Raw genomic sequence first — 16,207 nt, forward strand, 5'->3', positions numbered from 1 at the left:
TATGTTTCCTCGATTTTCTGTTATCTTCCAATGTTTCTCACTTTTTAAGAAAATGTGGATGGTAAGAGCTAGGTGCCTTGTGCGGACAAACCCTTAAGATCGTTAATTTTTGTTTTCTTGTGAAGACAAACCCTTAAGAAACTGGAGAAAGTGTATACTAAAAAAGATTTGGAATTCACATTTAAAGGTTTCATTGTATTTACGGTTGGTGATATTACATGAGTTAATTTTTAGTACATGTGTACGATGAAATCTTGTGTTAATTAGAATAAACACTTTATTTTTTTATGGATTATATTGATTGTTGTATGTTTTTAATATTTTATTTCAATGTTTTTAAGTTTATTATGAAACTATTTGACTGAAATATATTTTTCTTCTATGTTTATTTTAATACTGTTTAGTATTTTTTTTAAAAAAATAATAAGCGGGTCGGCCCGCCTAACCTGTGGCCCAAGGTAGGTTGTGTTGGGTTGGCCATTTAGAGGCCCGCCCCGCCCCGCCCCGCCCCGCTTAATAGCGGGTTGCAGGCTGACCCGTCTCGTCAACCCGTTTTGACATGTATAATCGTGGTGCACACATCATTGTTTGTGTATTAAAATATTATAATTTTATATATAATATATATAATTAAGTTTCATACTAGTTAAGTTTCATATTTTTTTTTATAATAACTTATTTGATAAAATTGAATGTCCATGAAAAAATATTATTTTTTATACTAAAAATATTACATAAAAATTCGTGAGATAGTCTCAGAATACCTATTCAAATTCATATCACCAAATTTAATCTTTGAGACCAGTTTATTTAATGGCGTCTTGATTTTGATTTACCCCCATCTCATACACATTTGTCTGAATATTTCTTGGCAAAGCTGGTCACTAGAATTGTATTGCCTTAGGTAATGGTGAATATCTTGCTGTACTGTTATCTGTTAGCAATCATGGCAAGCCTATCAATTTGCCCAACGCTGGCCGTATGATTTGTGTGTTACAACCAAACCCTTTCCGGCTATTAACTTTTCTGTAAATATGAATTGCGTAAATAGTTGAAACTTGAAAATGAGCCAGGCACCTAACCTGTTCGACGAATTTTCTCATCATATATTCAGACGTAATGTGTATTTTTAGTTATTCACATTCATACTTTTTGCATTCTTAGAAGTGGCAGTAATAGTGAATGGATAACGATGAAAGACTTGAGCTGACAAGTTTGCTAGAAATTCTTCCTCCAGTTGAGTTCTGCTGCATCTATGGGTCCTCCCTCCATCCAAACAATTTGGACAAGGTACCCTTTTCCTTTTATTGTTTTGGAAACTTTATTCTTCTAATTTTTTCTAGGTCATTGTTTGAGCATATTATTGAGGTTTAATGAAGTTACCAACTACACACCTTCGTTGATTTTTTGTTGTTTTATGATGTTTCTTATGTTTGTTTTGTTTGACCAGACATCCATGATAGATTACATTCTTGGTGTAGCAGACCCCCGGCAATGGCATGCAGAGGTATTTGCGGATTGTTCCTTCCAACAATTAGAATTTCTCCATTGTCTTGAATTTTATAATTTGTGTTTATATCACTGATGAATGCTATATCCTTATTTAAATTAAGAATCTTAAACTGAATCCGAGCCATTATGCGTCTTGGATGATGCGCCTTGGTGGAGCACGACTGGTACTGCTTTTATTTCCTAATCTTAAATATGATTCTATGTTGTTTTATTCTGACGTGATGTTTGGTTAGATAGATCACTGATGTTGCTGATGATATTGGGGTTGGCGTACACTTCAACCCATTTATAACTCACAACGACAGGGTAAAGAAGCTCTATTAGCTATTTTTATCTATATTCTTTTGAGTGTTAAAATATACTTGGATGTTTGAACTACTTACAGATAATTCTGTTTACTTACTCTGAAATTTTGGTGCAAATTTTTTTCTAGAGCTTCAAGTATGGTGTTGTCCGAATGCATGATTTGGTTCAGGATGTTTTAGGATGGGAGAGGTTCTATTTGAGCGGACGTCTACAGAAACCGGTGTGTCATTCCCTTTCTTATGTTGTCTTTTATCTTTTCTCCATTTTTCATGCGTGCTAATGTGAAGTTATCATCCACTATACAAGTAATTGCGTTTTAAACCTCACTGTTACCTGCTTTTGGTCATTCCTCTGGTTTCTTAAATAACTAATTGCGACTTGTGTTTCCAAGCCACTTGATTCTTTGTTCAAAAGTTTGTAATTGATAGGTTCACTACAAAGAAATATATTGGCTATAAAAATTACAACTTATAAATGTCTCTGAACTTTTTAAGACAATATGTCACTGGTATGAATTTGAAAATCACTCTCGCTACTAATTGATGAAGCTAGGTCAAAGAAATACAAATATCTGTCGAGAATCTCTCAAAAGGCTACATCTTGATGAGAAATTTAAGAATGGGAACTCTGTTATCATTGAAATGATTTTTGTTGCTTTTGTCTTTTGATTTGGTATATTTTGTGGAGCGTTTTAAGGGGGTTTACCTGCCGATGAAGAGTGTGAAGGAAATGAGAAGAATAACAGAATGGAGAGAAGATGTGTTTAAAAGACTTGGAAGAAAGCATGATTGGATCTGGACTCGTCAATTGTATCTTGTGGATATTCTGTAGGAAGAATATTATTGTTTTCAATGGCATAGAGAGCTATAATTCATGTGAACGAGCATTTCTCTCTTTTTGTTTCCTCAAGTACTGACTCTGTACTTGTATTATTTTGTGGGTCGATATATTGTTGTGATTGTATTTGAACGCGCTGTCATTTGTGTAGCTTTTATATCTTCCTCCCTAGTTAATTTATGAAATTTTGTTTATGTGAATTATCGAATCTTACAGCAATCACATATGAGAACAGTTCATAATTAGCTAATTATTTTAATTTATTTTATCCTTGCTGTCATTTATTTTATTACTGTAGATATACTTTTCCCGATATGCTGTATCTTTTAGTAGATACAGGCACACACATTAGGTTCATATCTGGCATTTGACATCATAGACATTTCTATTTTCCAGGTTAATATCATATTGGATTACTTGCGTATAGCAGAACTGAATTCCGTAAATTTAAAGGCTGCAACCTCTGCAGCTCTCCTCCTTTTACCTTCAAAATTCAGCGAGGTTTCAGTCTCACATTTACCGTTTTACATTTTTTTCATGTCTGTTACGCGAGGAAATCATGAAGCATTTATTGTATGATCTGTCAAAAATGCAGGAGGAATTATATGCCAAAATATGTGGTCTCTCATACATGGGTGACATTCGAATGCTTTTTGCAGAGGATAAAAACAAGGTGAAATATGACAAAAACACTAGCAAGCAACTTTCGAAGATAACTTAACTTTTGATTTCATGCATGTGCTGTGCTTATGAGGATAAAAACAAGGTGAAATATGACAAAAACACTAGCAAGCAACTTTCGAAGATAACTTAACTTTTGATTTCATGCATGTGCTGTGCTTATGAGGCTGGCATCCCTTGTAGTTCAGTCATACCATTAAAATTATAAGCGTATAGTGAGGATAAATGACTTTACTTCTCTGTAAGTATCACGATCATTTAATTGAGAGAGAACTCCTAATCTAAAGCCGAGTTTTCGAAATTTTATCTCTATCTCATTCAGAGCCGTACCTGTGATTCACAGGGCCTGAAGCGATATGTTAAAAAAAAATCTTGTTGTGATAAATAACCGTAAAGCTCAGTTTGTAAATTAAAAATAACCAAACAATAGATATAAAGAAAATATAATTTACGAGTTATATATTTATCTCTTTGTGATTTTTTTCTTCGTGCTCTACAACATAAACATAGCTATAACGTAATGCAGTGTCATATGAACAATTATATTGGAAAAAGATTGAAATTGACAAAAATTGTAAGATATGTTGCTAAAATTGAAATTTATCAATATAAACTATCAAATAACAAAATGATAAATATAATGAATCAATATTGTAAAAATGTATGATTTGTTTTAAATAATAAATATAATATTTTATTCAAGAAAATATAAAATAAAGATATGTAAAATAGGTAAGTATCACAATTTTTTGTATTTTATTTTTTGAAATGGGTTCAACTATATAAATTCAAGAAAAGAGGCCAAATAATCGCCAAGTAAAATATAAAAATTTAACATATGAATTGACACAAGATAAAATAATAAATATGTTGGATAAACATTATTATTTTATGCATACAAAATTTTTAAAAAATTAATTAATGAGCCATGTAGCTTTATTGTTTTGGCTCTACATAATTTGATTAAATCCCAATGAACACAATAATCATATTTAATTATATTTTCAATATGTCAATGTCTAATTTTTTTAAAATGTCTAATGTAAATATTATTTAGGTGCATGCCTCAACAACATGGGACCAATATTTTTTTTGGGCCCCTGTGAAGGCTGGGCCCTGAGGCGATGGCCTCTGTCGCCTCACATGAGGTACGGCTCTGATCTCATTGAGTTTGTCACCGTAGCTATTCTAAAAACGACCACGTTAACAAATAATGAAAAATAAAAAATAAAAAATCATTTTAGCTGTTATCATTTCTGTTTTAAAATCCTGTAAATATTCTTATTTTTTGTTTCCATTTGTCAGGTGAAAAAGATCGTACAAGGACAGTTTAATTTATTCCAAACTATGTATAAACCAACACTGGAAGAATATGCTGCCCAGGACTTGCTTAGATTCTCATCTTCAGCAAATATAAATATAATGCAGGTTATTCAAATCTTCAAGATATGTTTATAAAAATAATTTTCAAGGTTAAGAGTTGATTTTCCCTGGTCTTCTTTCCTTCACTATCCTTATTTAAGCAAACTGAGTTGTTATGTTTCCGCATGTTGTATGAACTTGGAAATTAATTGAATGTAGAACTTGGAAGATTGAAGGTGAATGGTGCGTTGAGGGGCTATTGACATAACATCTTAAAATAGGAGACATTTTGGAAAACATCAATGTCTGATGATTTTGAGTTATGATTTTTTATCAGAAACTCTTGCAATATTTCAAGTTAATTAATTTAGGAGGTTATTACATAATTGTGTCTGAACATATTTGATCTATTTTTATTGTCAAACCAGGACTGCGAGTTGTCTACCGTTTATTCCTTAGTATCTTCCCTTCCTTGGCAACTCAGAGGTCTCATGGGTTCTAAACTTGGAGAAAAGAAAATTATTGATGGAGCTGGTATGATTTCTGACTTGATCTCAGACAGTCAATTGCTATGAAATACATGTGTGCTCTCTTTTAAGAAATAACTTGATAAGTATTTGGCATGACAATTTTACCATAGCCTCAAATTCAATCAATGCATTTGAGTTGAATTTTCATGTCTGATTTCCTCGAGATTTATTTTGTTACGATTTTCACAAGTTTGAATGCCGTATTTGATTTTATTTATGTTTTGGGAAAATTTTTCCGGAAAATATTTTATAAAGAAGTTTTGGAAAATAAAAGGAATGTTTGATATTATTTCAGAGTTTATACAGCGTATCTCAAATAATAAGTATTTTGTTTGGTAAATATTGTTAAATGAATTTGAATTTATAATTTTTGTGGTAATTAAATTTGAGATTGTTTAAATTCATAAAATCAGTATATTTGATTGAAGCCATGATACAGTAACAATCTATATTTGAGAAGTGGTTGAAAAGTTGAATTGAATATAAGAAATATGCTTCAAATGTGTGGACATTGATAAAAATATAAAAAATAATGTGATGGTGTTAGTTTTCATTTTGGGGATGAAAAACGAGTTCAGAGAACTAAAACCAAAAGTGCGTAACGTAAAGTATTGCATGTGATAAGGAGGCTTCTTTATGCAGGTCGAGCTGTACAGACAGTGGTGATCAATTCAAAGAAAGAGGTCGCAGAATGTGTTCGCAAGATTTTGAGACGGAAAGTGGCAGTTTCCAGTGCGAGACAGGTTGTTGCTGGTCTGTTGACTGGTGGTGTGGTTCATGGTGTAAGATACGTCGGAAGCAAAATGTTGAAGGCCTGCAAATCTTGGATGTAATGGCTTTTGTTTTGCGTCAGACTGAGATGGAATTGGGGCCTATCAGATATTTTTTGGTTTATATAGAAAGTTTTTTCCCAAGTTCGTAACGAATCGATTACGGCGCCATTAATCATTGAGTCCATTCACTGATCCAAAACAGCAGCAACACGTTCTTTATCGTTCAGTTGTTTATTCACTGAACAAAGAAACTGATGATTGAATAAATATTCAAAGAATCGGAAAATGTCGAGAATCAAATAATTGGTGCTTATTCTATTTTATTTGTATAATAACTGCACTATATAACTCAAGCCAAAGATGGTGGCCAATATAACAGATTTACACTTTTAAACGAAGAAAGATGAAACTAGCTGCTAATCCACGTATGCTAAGGCAAAACAATGGTGGGATTGTCAAAAAATTGGACCTACAAGCAGAATTTTGAATAGATTTGAATTGGGTTCTGATTTAAAAGTTGAGCTTATCATGAAAGGCTGCATTATGGTTTCCTATATTGAATTTTCAAAGAGCGACACATTCCTCCCTCCAACCCCCAGATTTTTCTATGCTATATGGGGAGAAATCGGTTTATTTCATCTACCCATGTGGGCATTGCCCCATGATATGATGGATGACCAAGATTTGCCCATGTATATGTAGGACCTACTTTTTTTTGAAATTGTATGTGCGGCAAGATTTTACCCGTTGAAATGAAGTGAGGGTAGTGCCTACGTAGGTAGGATTTCATCAACCGGAGAAATCCTCGTATCGTGTGGCAAATTGTGAACTTTCCCAAAAAAACACACACAAACGCACACAAATGGAGGGGAGAGAGAGAGAGAGAGCTGCAGCTTCGGTGGCATGAGAACCAGGTGTTACTCTGATGTCCACCTGGGAAAAATAATAAAGTGACACTAGCATTAGTTTTAGAGATCATGATGAACTGACAATTGAATGCACCAAACAACAATCGCAAGTGTAGAGGTTGAAATTACCAAAGTTAAAAACATGTTTTCTACAAGTTCGATTGGAAAAGTAAAAATTGTTAAGATCGGTTGCAAACTTCCGGCATTATCAAAACTGTCCCATGTCTATACTAACTTCAATCAATCTTATATACTTACACCCGTGTGCAATGAAGCCGATTCATCGTTGTTAACATGAATAAAGAAGAAACCGCACACAGGGATTTTTAGTAGCTGAAAATTTTAATCTTGTTTCACAAGAGAAAATTCCTCAAGTGGGGACCTGGACTATGAGAACTTGGTAGATGCTACTTTATGGATAGTGTTCTCATCCACTCAACACATGATATATGTATTAGTCACGATTTATCAACTCAGTACTGTGTTATGTGATGAGTAGATAAAAGCATTATCCATGTGGGTAGCATGAAAAAAACCCCCTATGAGACGTTGTGTGAAAGCCGCTTCTTTTTCCCATTCTAAACAACTTGGGTAAAATAAAACCAACTAGAAAAGGAAATTGAAACAGCAAATAATGTCATAAAATTCAACTAGCGCAAGTTTTTAAAAAATCAATCGACAATACTTAACACCGTACGATATTTAATAAATCCATTACAACATCATAATCTTGCAAAATACTAGTCATTGAAACATGTTTTCATGCTACACATGCATTCTTCGCTACATGTCAGAGAAATGATCAAGAAAAAACAGAAAATGCTCTGTACAAGTTTTATTTTAATAAAGATGCTCAATAACTATTAGTAACAAAAATAGGTAATATTTTGGATATCCTGGGTTTCTATAGTCTTGCACCATCAGAAAAAAGGATTGTAATACCTTCCCCAACAAAAAGGAAAAAGCTAACCTGGAAAAATTTCATGGCTTTGCATCAAAGGAGTGCTGCTCCAAATTAAATCTCGTATCAAAACAAAATGATGTTAGAAGCAGTCTCAAAATTAAAGAACGAGGATTCCTGAAAATAGTGTGATTGATTCAAATATATTTGTGTAAATTCCTTCTTCTTTTATCATGTACAAAACTAAGTTCGACATCAATTTCTACAAACACAAACAGACATATGACTAGCATCGCGGTATACAAATAATAATTGTGCACCCACTCATTCATCAATAAGGACCAAAACCAGACACAATGAAATTATGGAGGCAGACTTTGTATCGAGGCGGCAAACATCGCACAAGTTTAATCCGCAAGCAAAAGCCAATTATCGTGGCCGTGCTGCAATGCTCGACCATTGGAGTAAATGTGACCCTGAAGAAGATCCTTTTTTTAATGAGACTGAAAGAACATCAATACCCAAGGCACAAACACAGAACAAAAAAAAAAATTCTACCTTACATGGCCCTGCTTGTCATCCACCTCAGTTGCATCAGTCAGAATTTTTTCACAAAAATCATGTTTCAACACAATTATAAACGTGATAAATAATATGCCGAAGCGAATCAAGTGTTACCTCCGGTCATTAAATAATTTGAAAGTTTTTCTTTTTTCTCCGATTGATGCCTTCAAAACACTTCAACCCTATCTGTAGATGATGTATTTTGTTCTTATAAAGTGTGTGCTTAGGGACCTCAATCAGCTATTTATAGACATTTCTCATACCATCGATAAGTGATTGCGGGAGCTTTATTGTCAAAAGAAGAGCCGCATGCGCGTCTCAATTTTCTAAAGTTGAGGCGGTGCATGTACCGTTTTTTCAAAATTGTAGGCTATGGCCGTCGTCATTTCCTACATATTTATTCTTCTTCTGATATGAATTGATATGTGTCACTTTTTCTTACAGCATCTTCTGTTATAACCTTCAACTCCTCCAAAGAACAAGGGTGTTATGTCACGATAAATTTTTGTATTATTTACCACTGGATGAAGATTTTCTTCAAACTGCTTCAAGGATCCTAACTTTCTTCAACGTGGATTTGATCAAAATCTGAAAATATTATAGTAAATAAGAAAAAGTTATACGATAAAATTGTGTAAAGCTATAGAATCCAACACTTAGAGATCACAGAAATCAAAACGATAAAATAAATGGTAAAGTAACATTCTGATTCTCAATATCGACTTCAATAATGTCACTTGCCATTTAATTTCTTGAACACAAAAAACAAAAACGAAAGAAGAATAACTATTAATGAAAATAAACAAACTTTGTTAAGCATATATTTTAATCAAGAAAGTTAGTACAAAAAAATAAAAACAATCAGCAGAAAAATGAGAATAAAAGAAACGCGACTACTAATATCATGATTAACACCTGATTTTTTTTTGAAAGGGATTAACACCTAATTAAATATGATTCTTTGTAAATTTATTTTTAAAATTTAATTATATCTGGTATATAGCTTACAAATCATAGGTATCAATACAAACCACATTTAACATAGAAAATTACTATTCTTTGCAGCTAGAGTAATCTTTTATAAATTGAAAGAGCTTACTTGAAATTTTGATGTAGAGGTAATGAATAATAGTTGACAAAAAAACCTTGGAATCTATGTCAAATTTCAAAGAAGAAGGGATAAATTTCCTGAAGTTCGTGTAAGAAAACTCCAATAAAAGTCAATTGAAATGCATGATGGTGTTTCCCTATAAAAACACCATTTAGGATGCATAATATCATGTGTTATAACAATTTCAGAAAATAATTAGTTTACCGATAATAAATAATGTTTACCACTGAGGAAAATTACGGGGATCGACCTCATGGATTCAAACCAAAATCCTTTATTATTATCTTTGAATATTCTCAACATCATGGACCAACAAAGCACACATTTATATGTTTGAGATCAAGAAGCGGAAGCCTCAGAACTGGTTTAGAAATATTTCGTTCAATGAATTTTTCATTTCCAATCCAATAAGCATATGTTTTATAACACATCAGTGATAAGATATCCTCACAAAATTATTGCAAAGAATTTAATATTTGAAGAGTTAGAGCCCACGGCAGGAACAAAATGTACAACAAAGATCTGACATTTCTTCCACATTATCGCACCATGTAAAATTGCACAGTGATTACGAAGCATTTGGGCATATTTGGACAAGTCCTGATGCACATTAAGTAGATATATCCTAAATCCAAAAAATTCCAACGTTTTAATTTCATATTAACCCCCAATTCAGAGGTGATTTTTTTTTCATATTTCCGAGGAAAAAAAAATGTAGCAATCTTGAAATTTTTACATAGAAAATACGAGCAGCTTTCAACATTCATATAATAAATTTAAGGAGAAAAGAAAGCATACTGTAACGCTCCAGATTCGACAACTGTCTATCAAGACGAGTCTTTCCAGTGCTTATGTCTCACTCACACGCACCCTGGGAAACATCTCAGAGAGTTACTAATCCCAGAATTGTCCCAAGTCAAGCACGCTTAACTTTGTAGTTCTTATGTGATGAGCTGTCGAAAAGAAGATGCACCTTATTGATATGAGTAGTACATATGAAATTTTTTAAATCCTCTTAAACTGCACAGTCTCATATCTGAACAGTTTTGGAATCCGTCTCGTAAGATTGGTTAATCCATGTTACTTCCATCTAGAAGCCTGCTATGAGCAGCTCATTATCCGTGCAACCTCATGGCACCAGCGATCACTACAGCCCTCTTCGATCCCGGGCCTCACACATACCGATCCACTCGTTGAAACAATGAATGCAACTCTCCTTCCTTTGAGATTTTGCCCCCTCGATGCTTCACGGTCAAATAAAAAAAGAGGGCGAATTGGGTGAAAAACATACTGCAATAGATTAGATTACCGAAGGCGGTGGAAAATTGGAGATTCAAAATGGTAGCCGCTAGGGTTGTGGAAAAATGGGGATGACGGTTGTTTATTTTCCACTGCCGCTTAATTTGTGAAGGTAAATAAAAATCGATTAAAAGTTAACTTATCGTTTACAAAGTAATTAAGAGAAATCAAAAGTTAAATATGATTCATTTTTTTAGTTCACTAAATATAAATTTTAATTTTTTTTTAATTTTTTACTTCATCAAAACTACTCTGTCGAAGTAAGATGTTACCAAAAATTAGAAGTGAAGCCCGTGTTTTTTAAATTTTGAAGTAAAAAATAATGTTTTACTTCATCGGTGTTATTACTAAATTGATTGGTGTATACTACTTCATAATTAATAATCGTCGAAGTAACCGGTTAGCAAAGTAAAAACCAAAAATTCTACTAAGTGGGCAATATTGTTTTCATTAATAAGCGAATGTATAGAGCATAATTATTTGACATCAAACTATTTTAAAAAATACATTTATTCATCTAATTAAATCTTTATGCAACTTTGTTTTTTATTAGTTATTATTATTAATAGTTATAATTGCATTAAATATACACAAAGATTAAGAGATTAATAGACTAATATAATATGTAAGATATCTTGTTTCATTAATTTTTTGTCAGTAATTTTTTTTAATAAAATTTAACCCCCTTTTACTCAAGATTCAAGGATAAAATAAAGATAAGATCGCGATTAAATCTTATATGTCAAGGATCTCTTAGTCTAATAACAAATACGTGCTTCAATACCAAAGGAAATCGAGTTAGAATCTCACTTGTATAGATTGTGTAGGTAGATACAAATTTTCCTATCCATATAGTAAAAAAAAAAATCAAATCAAATATTATCCAAAAAATCTCATATAAAACACAACCAATATCTAATATGTTAAGCTAATGCAAGTGTTATACAAAGAGAATTTAGAGCAACCCCGAGTCTTTTGCAAAAATAAACCTTCACAAAAAAAATAAATGATATTGATGATCCACCAAACACCACTAATGATAATAGAGTAGATCTTTTTGTGAGACAGTCTCACGAATTTTATTTGTTAGATGAGTCAATTCTATCGATATTCATAATAAAAAATAATACTTTTAACATAAAAAATAATATTTTTTCAACTATTTGGCTACCATTCCCACAAACCACTCTAAGTTTCGGTCGTTTCTTCGTACCTTTCGCGATTTGCGCAAGAATATAGGTTAAAAAAAAAATTGGAGCTCCAAAACCCAAATCCCGAAAAATTCCCCCATCTTCGTTATGATGTATTCAGATACTTCTTGACAGGATTGCTGAAGAACAATGGACCCCAAATATCGCGTCAACAACGAACAAGATACGTCCCCGCATTCCTCATGTCATCTCCCCCAGTTACTATTTTTCAGCAGAGCAAGCTCATGGAGGTCCGTACGCTCTCCCATTTTCTTTGATCTTCGATTTATCTATTAGGTGTTATTTTTCTTTATTTTATTTGGTACCCTTTTAGAATAAGTGTACGGTGTATGAGTTTGTTTGCATGTTATATCGTAAAGGATGGTTGGGTTGTTTGAAATTTGATTGCGATCTGGGGGGAATGAAGTACCTTGCCTTTTCACTTGTTATAACTTTACATTGAAAGTGTTGTATTGGTTTTATTCTGGAATATTGCTTTTAATTTTTGTATTTTATTAGTTTGTCATGGAGTTCTCGTATTTTGATAATAATTATACATGAGACGTGAAATAACACCTCTGATGGGTTAGTTTTGACCTATTTCATGTTGTTTCAGCTGGGCATATGGAACCAGAGTTCAGACGGCTTCAGCATGGATACATCCGAAATGACTATCCCCATAATGTCCATCACTCCCACTCTCATTTTCAAGACTTGCACGAGGCGATTCGAAGGGAAATCGAAAAGGAAAGGATTAGAGAGGAAATAATCATGTCAGAGATTGTGAGAAGACGTGTTCTAGAAGCAGAGATGAGGAGGGAGTTGATGATGGAGAGGGAAATGGCTATGCGGAAGAGGCAGCGATAGGATTCCATATGGTTCATCACCAGCAATGAGGTTGGAATCTCCAATGAGGTCTTCAAATTTGGGGACAAGAGCAGAAGGATGGTCTGCAGAGGAAAGACTTGGAATGGCATTTGAGGATAAGGAAAAGCAGAGAGGGAGGCACGAGAATGAAGGATTGGGTGCTTTGCCCTATCAGAGGAGGTCTGCTGACCTGAGGATTTCAGAGGTTAAGCCTGCATCAGAGGGTTACAACGAAAAAGAAAGAATTTTTTTGCTGGTTAGTATATCTCTGTCTTTTGTGTGTGAGTGTCTAGGAACTAAATTTTGTGATGACCCTGATAATGTGCGACAGCAGTCGGTTTTAAGCATGTAAAGGATTATTGTAGGTATTTCACAAGTTGGTATTTGAATTTTCCGACGCATCGTGTTCAGAGAATGCTAATCAAAGCTTTTTCCTTGATAAAGTTGGATAGCTGAATCAAGTAGAAGCACATATTGGGGAAGATTGTCAAGCAGACATCTTTGAAGCATTTGGTTTACGACATGTAACGAGGACTGTAGAAGTGATAATCCATAGGTGTTTCAGCTGCATTGAAGAATGCAAATAATATGAATGTAGTTTGCACTTCTCGAGATATTGGAAGAAGGTTAAATATGAGAAACTTAGACACTGTGGTTTCCCTCTTGGCTATTTGGTGTCTGTAAGTAGATACATGCCAAATGGTACTTGTAATTTTTGTGATGATTTATGGACACATAATTTTTTTTAAAAATATGACAAAATGTGTGGCAAATATGAAAGAGCATACAATGTTGACTGTTATTTCAGAGGGCTCATTTCTCTTATCGTGAATGTAAACGAATGGGATGATTGAAGTAGTGATCAACTCTATTTTACCTATTAAATTTGATTAATGTCAGAGTTCTTTCAACTATTCTAGTGTATGATAGTCGAACATAGTTCTTTCAACTATTCTAGGGTATGAAAGTTGAATATAGCATATTTATCATTGTTGACAATCAGTATATGAATGCAACACTTATGATGCCATATGATTTAAACCAATTACGAGTTCACTATAGTTCTCTAAAATTGAGTTTTGCATTAAACAAACTACGAACCATCATTGAAGATGCCTTAAATGAGATGTGGGAGAAGGAATGTACAGGATGAAGTCTTTAATCAAAACAGAGTGACACAGGAAGTATTATTTGTTGGAGCACTTTTATCTGACATTGCAGTATCTGTACTCTATCGATAAATTTGCTCATGAACACTATGGGCTTTTCTTTTTTAGGTTTTTTTTTTGCATCATTATTTTTTTCTCTTCCTCGACTGTATGGTTCTGGTAAGGTATTTGTTGATATGAATGCAAATCAATACCTACTTTTTTTTGGGTTTCTTTGTTTGAGTTTTTGCTCTCCCTCTCCCTGAATTGATGGTAAACAACATAGTGAATGGTCCCCTTCATTTTATTTTCCTCTTTTCCTGGTCATAATTATTTGTGCTGCTCAGCTGTGATTTGTTAGAAAGATTATCCCATTTCTTATTCTTCCCCGCATTTCACCTTCCCTACAGCGACTATAATAACATATATGGATTGTTTGAATCTTGTAGACGAAGCCAGATGAAAATGTATCTGGATCAAAAAGGAAGGCCGTAACACCATCTGAGGAAGAGCTTCCTGCTGATATTATTGCAAACAAGAAAGCTAAAGAGGAGTGGAGTTGTGCCCTTTGCCAAGTTAGTGCCACCAGCGAAAATGCTTTAAAAGAACACGTGCTTGGAAAGAAACACAAGTCGAAAGAGGCTGCATTGATAGCTCAAAGGGGAGGGAAAAACCATAGCATTGGACTTTTTACTAGTAAAGTTTCCAAGTCAAATCATGTTGTTGGGACCATTGATCCAGGGGAAGAGGAAGCGGTGGAACATAAAGCTCAATATTTGTTTTCTGAGAAGGCAGGAGTGGCAACATTGATGAAAGATGATTTGCCATTGTTGGAAAAACCAAAATCAGAACATTTGAAGAAAACCCCATCAGAAGTGATTCGAAATGTACATAAGAATGAGGATGATCCAAAGGAGAAGGTTTATAAGTTTTGGTGCGAGATGTGTCAGGTAGGGACTTTATCTATGAAAGTCATGAACGATCATAAAAAGGGGAAGAAACATCTCAACAGATTGAGAAATTGTGAGAAAAATGGTGGAACTGGATCAATCAACCAAAAGAAGAGTGCTGCACTCGCTGCTTGCATGGATGAGGCTTCTGAAAATGGAAAAGGCGTAAATTCAGTAAAGTTCAACCAGGCATTGGATCGAGTAAGTTCAGAGGATCGCAAGCTGTTAGATGCATTCCATCACGAAGAACAAGAAGGAGAAACCTTGAATTCTGACAATATTAACAAGGCTTTATATGAAAAGAGGTCCGAGGTTTAGAAATTCTTGGATGCAGTCGAGCAGGAAGATCACAAGAAGTAGGCGTAATCAGAGAAGAAACCTGAGATGCAAGTGACTCAAAAAATGATGAAGATGAGCCCGAGGACCAATAACAAACTATTTATTCCATGATTTCAATCACTAAGCCGCAAGTCTAAGAACATGAATTTTAATGTCTTTGGGACATTTATTGCGACTGCCCTATTGCTTTCACATCTTATTTTGATTCTCTCAACATGGTTAATGGCTTATTACCTTTTAACAAGTTTGATGAAACCTCTAGACATCCTCAAGAGTTACGTGTACTCGAGCTAGATTATTTGTAGATGTCCATTCCTTTTCTTTTTTATTTTAAAATTATGTTTTCCTTTAGCTGGTTGGCGTTTATGGGATGTTTTATACTTCTTAATTCCAATTTAGCATAAAAATAAGTATGCCATTGCTACCAAAAGAAGAGACAAATCCCAGAAATCACTACTGTAAGTTTCTCCTCCTTTCTTTCGTGTGTTGGTGGAAGCGAGTGTGCACATTTTTAAGAGTGAACGAGCGGAGACTCATAGGGACGATTCGACAACAATAACCCAAGCGTGCCTAAAAAAACGCTTTTAACGACCACAAAACTTGCTTCAACTCCCAACATCCAAAAATTCTAATTTGGAGAAATACTCAACTCAATTTCCACAAAAAAAATCTTAAAAGATGGGATTAATGTGTCGAACATGAGAGAAATTGGAGGGGTGAGAAATATCAGGTTTGAGTGTTTAATTCATTCATTCACTATATTGTTTTTCAACAGCACCGTTAGCTTCTCGCCACTTATATCCTCGGTCTTTGACTTGAGCGTCGGAGGGGTTACGCTATGATACCCTCCTGACCTCCTTCTAACGTTCTTATTTGTGGTTTCAGGCTCGGGACAATTTTGAAACATGCGTCTGGATTAGTGACACTTG

The 16,207-nt window shown here is 34.0% G+C and overlaps 2 protein-coding genes and 1 long non-coding RNA gene across 10 annotated transcripts; 2 read left to right on the forward strand and 1 right to left on the reverse strand.

Annotated features, from left to right (window-relative positions):
* The first annotated feature begins 765 nt into the window (after nucleotides 1–765).
* On the forward strand, nucleotides 766–6,305 carry LOC142529764 (uncharacterized). 7 transcript variants are annotated; one of them, XM_075635391.1, is made up of 11 exons: nucleotides 766–904; nucleotides 1,165–1,290; nucleotides 1,451–1,507; nucleotides 1,614–1,676; nucleotides 1,750–1,818; nucleotides 1,946–2,038; nucleotides 3,052–3,156; nucleotides 3,251–3,328; nucleotides 4,642–4,764; nucleotides 5,127–5,232; nucleotides 5,871–6,303. In XM_075635391.1, the coding sequence occupies exons 2-11, from the start codon at nucleotides 1,183–1,185 to the stop codon at nucleotides 6,059–6,061; spliced, it is 993 nt and encodes a 330-aa protein (XP_075491506.1). In that variant the 5' UTR covers nucleotides 766–904; nucleotides 1,165–1,182; the 3' UTR covers nucleotides 6,062–6,303. The 7 variants fall into 7 exon arrangements, with proteins under 7 accessions (XP_075491506.1, XP_075491512.1, XP_075491509.1 ...); XM_075635394.1 differs by having other exon boundaries at nucleotides 774–1,028; XM_075635392.1 differs by having other exon boundaries at nucleotides 775–1,028; nucleotides 1,168–1,290.
* Nucleotides 6,306–7,931: 1,626 nt separating this feature from the next.
* LOC142529973 (uncharacterized) lies at nucleotides 7,932–10,890 on the reverse strand. 2 transcript variants are annotated; one of them, XR_012816002.1, is made up of 4 exons: nucleotides 10,459–10,890; nucleotides 10,284–10,356; nucleotides 8,369–8,962; nucleotides 7,932–8,286 (listed from the first exon to the last, which is right to left on the reverse strand). It is a non-coding gene; the product is annotated as an uncharacterized LOC142529973 (long non-coding RNA). The 2 variants fall into 2 exon arrangements; XR_012816001.1 differs by having other exon boundaries at nucleotides 10,284–10,890.
* Nucleotides 10,891–11,966: 1,076 nt separating this feature from the next.
* Nucleotides 11,967–15,605, forward strand: LOC142529486 (uncharacterized). Its single transcript, XM_075635032.1, has 3 exons — nucleotides 11,967–12,225; nucleotides 12,591–13,097; nucleotides 14,439–15,605. Exons 2-3 carry the CDS (start codon nucleotides 12,867–12,869, stop codon nucleotides 15,255–15,257), a joined length of 1,050 nt encoding a protein of 349 aa, XP_075491147.1. The 5' UTR covers nucleotides 11,967–12,225; nucleotides 12,591–12,866; the 3' UTR covers nucleotides 15,258–15,605.
* Nucleotides 15,606–16,207: the final 602 nt, after the last annotated feature.

The sequence above is a fragment of the Primulina tabacum genome, chromosome 16 (assembly GCF_025594145.1).
Source record: "Primulina tabacum isolate GXHZ01 chromosome 16, ASM2559414v2, whole genome shotgun sequence".
Lineage (NCBI taxonomy): Eukaryota > Viridiplantae > Streptophyta > Magnoliopsida > Lamiales > Gesneriaceae > Primulina > Primulina tabacum.